The sequence below is a fragment of the Telopea speciosissima genome, chromosome 9 (genome assembly GCF_018873765.1).
Source record: "Telopea speciosissima isolate NSW1024214 ecotype Mountain lineage chromosome 9, Tspe_v1, whole genome shotgun sequence".
In the NCBI taxonomy this organism is placed as follows: domain Eukaryota; kingdom Viridiplantae; phylum Streptophyta; class Magnoliopsida; order Proteales; family Proteaceae; genus Telopea; species Telopea speciosissima.
Genome location: NC_057924.1, coordinates 46,469,482 through 46,472,589, shown reverse-complemented (window position 1 = coordinate 46,472,589; position 3,108 = coordinate 46,469,482). Strand labels below are relative to the sequence as shown.

At 41.3% G+C, this 3,108-nt stretch overlaps 1 protein-coding gene across 1 annotated transcript; it reads left to right on the top strand.

Annotated features, from left to right (window-relative positions):
• The first annotated feature begins 604 nt into the window (after window positions 1-604).
• On the top strand, window positions 605-1,129 carry LOC122638963 (toll/interleukin-1 receptor-like protein). Its single transcript, XM_043831813.1, has one exon. The coding sequence runs from the start codon at window positions 605-607 to the stop codon at window positions 1,127-1,129; it is 525 nt and encodes a 174-aa protein (XP_043687748.1).
• Window positions 1,130-3,108: the final 1,979 nt, after the last annotated feature.

Sequence of the window (3,108 nt, the reverse complement as noted above, 5' to 3'; positions counted from 1 at the left end):
GGTACCGGTTTTATATAACTAGTAAGGTCCGGTTAGTGCTAATTTTTCTTCTCTTTCTCTTTTTAGTACATAAAATATTTCAAATACAATGCATCTTTGTATCCTATGTCCTATGGCCTATGGATACCATTGGTTGGGTAATCACTAACAAAGGATATGGGATAAAGTGAGAAACTATCACAACACATTTAGGGGGCAATGGGGCATTAGGCATTTATTGATTTACTTATTTATCAGATTAGGTCGGTTCGGTTTGGGTTTGGGCCTAACGGTTCGGGCTATCGGTGCACCGTCGGGCTAGCCCAAACCAAACAAAACCGTTTGCTTCTCTGGATCCACAAACCGAACCCGAACCATTAAGAGTTCGGTCCGGTGTGGTTCGGGCTGGTTCGGGCTGGTTCGGGCCGGTTTCATCGGTTCGGGTTGGGTATTGACACCCCTAGATGTCACTAAACATCCCTTGTGATTTTAAAGAACACATATACAAGATAGGATTTCTCTGATGTGATGTGGGTGAGTGGGTAGAGATTATTTGTTCATATCAATATTATCGTCCTTCTTGTGGCCTGTAACAGCTCTAACAACCATCTCTGCAAGTTCATTCATGGATTCATCATCAGGGGCTAGTAGTAGTTCTTCATCTGCGTCGTCCCGTCGTCCTTCTTCTTCTTCTTATGATGTGTTCATCAATTTCAGAGGTCCAGATACTCGCGCAAGCTTTGTCAGTCTGCTTTACAAAGCTCTAATAAAAGATGGAATCAATGCCTACAAAGATAGCGAAGATCTCTGGGAAGGAGATGAGATTTGCCCATCTCTTCTAAGAGCAATCCGAAAGTCTGAAATCTCGATTCCTGTCATCTCTGAAAATTATGCAGAGAGCAAATATTGTCTCTTGGAACTTGCTGAGATTTGGGAGTGCCATAAATCTAATGCTCAAACCATTCTACCTGTATTCATTGATGTTGAACCACGAAATGTTCGACATCAGACCGGAAGTTTTGAGGTTCCATTTCAGGAACACCAGAGGAAGTATAAGTCTGATGATGTAGAGCGTTGGAAGAATGCTTTGAAAGAGGTGGGGAATCTAAAGGGATGGACTTTCAAGAGGGACAAAGCAACCATTGAGTAAGTGATCTTACTCTCCTCACAAACTTATTATTCCCAAGTTAATTAATAAGACTCCACTCTTCATATGTAGCATATTTTTAATTGATGGGTCTATCTTCTTCATCTTCCTCCTTCTCTTTAGGATCGGTTAGATGTATTAAGTAGGTATATATGCATATTAACTTTAAAGGATCTTTACTTAAATTTTGTTCAAGGATTTTGTAAATCCGATGTGTTGAACTTAGTGAATTTATTGCAATTTTTTTTTTTAATGTATTTCACCATGCTTTTGAGGTGAAAAGTCTGACACATCGATACTTGTGTTCTACAAGTAACGGAATAGTAATTTTCTTACTGTCTAGAGTAAGAAAAATGGTATGATGGGATAATTCCATCAATTTGGATTCTCTACTGCCGAGCTGCCCGGCAGGACTGTGCTGCCTAGACATGGTGAGGCATGGATTGATCGTCTTACCCCTGCCCAAGTGCCTTGCTTGAGTGAGGGTAAGGTGGTCATTGCACACCTCACCGTATCTAGACAGATTGAGACTTGTTTAGCCTTAAAATTAAATCTTAGTTTCACTACCATTAATACCTATTGCTGAAATGACTGACAGATTGAGACTTGTTTAGCCTTAAAATTAAATCTTAGTTTCACTACCATTAATACCTATTGCTGAAATGACTGTTTTCATCTTTACCCACTTGTCTGGGAATTCTGAAACGATATGATACTTCTCTTAAAATCACCTGACCGATACGATACTCGATACCGATACCTTAAACCTTGGTTCAGGCCACTCTACTATCGCCTTAACTTTCTTAAGGTCGGCTGACACTCGGTTTGTTAATACGACAAAACCCAAGAAAATCACATGGTTGCTCAGAAAGGTACATTTCTTAAGATTAGCATAGAGCTTCTCTTTCAGAAGGGTTTGGAAAACTTGACTCAGGTGATCAAGGTGAGCTTCCTTGGTCTTGTTAAAGATAAGAATATTGTCGAAGTAGACCACAAGAAACTTCCCCATAAATGATCCCAACACCTTCGTCATGATCCTCATAAAGGTACTGGGGGCGTTTGACGGACCAAATGGCATGACTAGCCATTCATAAAGGCCATCCTTTGTTTTAAAGGCGGTCTTCCACTCATCCCTTGGTCTGAGCTTTATTTGGTGGTACCCACTCTTTAAGTCATTCATGGAAAAGATTGTAGCACCAGCCATCATGTCAAGCATGTCGTCAAGCCTAGGTATGGGAAACCTATACTTAACAGTAATCTTATTAATGGCCCTAATATCCACACACATACGCCACGTAACATCTTTCTTTGGCGTGAGCAAGGTGGGTATTGCACATGGGCTAAGACTCTCTAGAACGAAGCCCTTTTGGAGCAGCTGATCTACTTGCCTTTTCGGTTCGGCATACTCCTTGGGGTTCATACAGTAGTGAGGTAAATTTGGCAGGGAGGAGCCGGGCACTAGATCGATAGCGTGCTGAATGTCACGCATAGGTGGTAACTCGTCTAAGACTCTCTCGAATGAAGCCCTTTTGGGCAGCTGATCTACTTGCCTTTTCGGTTTGGCATACTCCTTGGGGTTCATACAGTAGTGAGGTAAATTTGGCAGGGAGGAGCCTGGCACTAGATCGATAGCGTGCTGAATGTCGTGCATAGGTGGTAACTCGTCTAATAACTCGTCAGGGAACAATTGCTTAAATTTCCTCAACAAAGGTTGTACTTCTTTAGGCGCCTTAGTGAGTAGGTGTGATAAATCTGTATCACTCTATATGGCAACTAAGCATAGACAACCTCGGATTCTTTATACTCTTTGTCAAATTGCTTCTGACTTAAGATGTTGAGTGTTTTGTTGGGGGTTTGTTTGGAAGTACTACCTTTATTCTCTGGAGCTTTCACCTCCTTAGGGGCACTAGGGTTCAATCGAATATTTTTTCCATTGAATTTGAACACACAGGTGTTGGACCTTCAATAATTAGTGACATCTC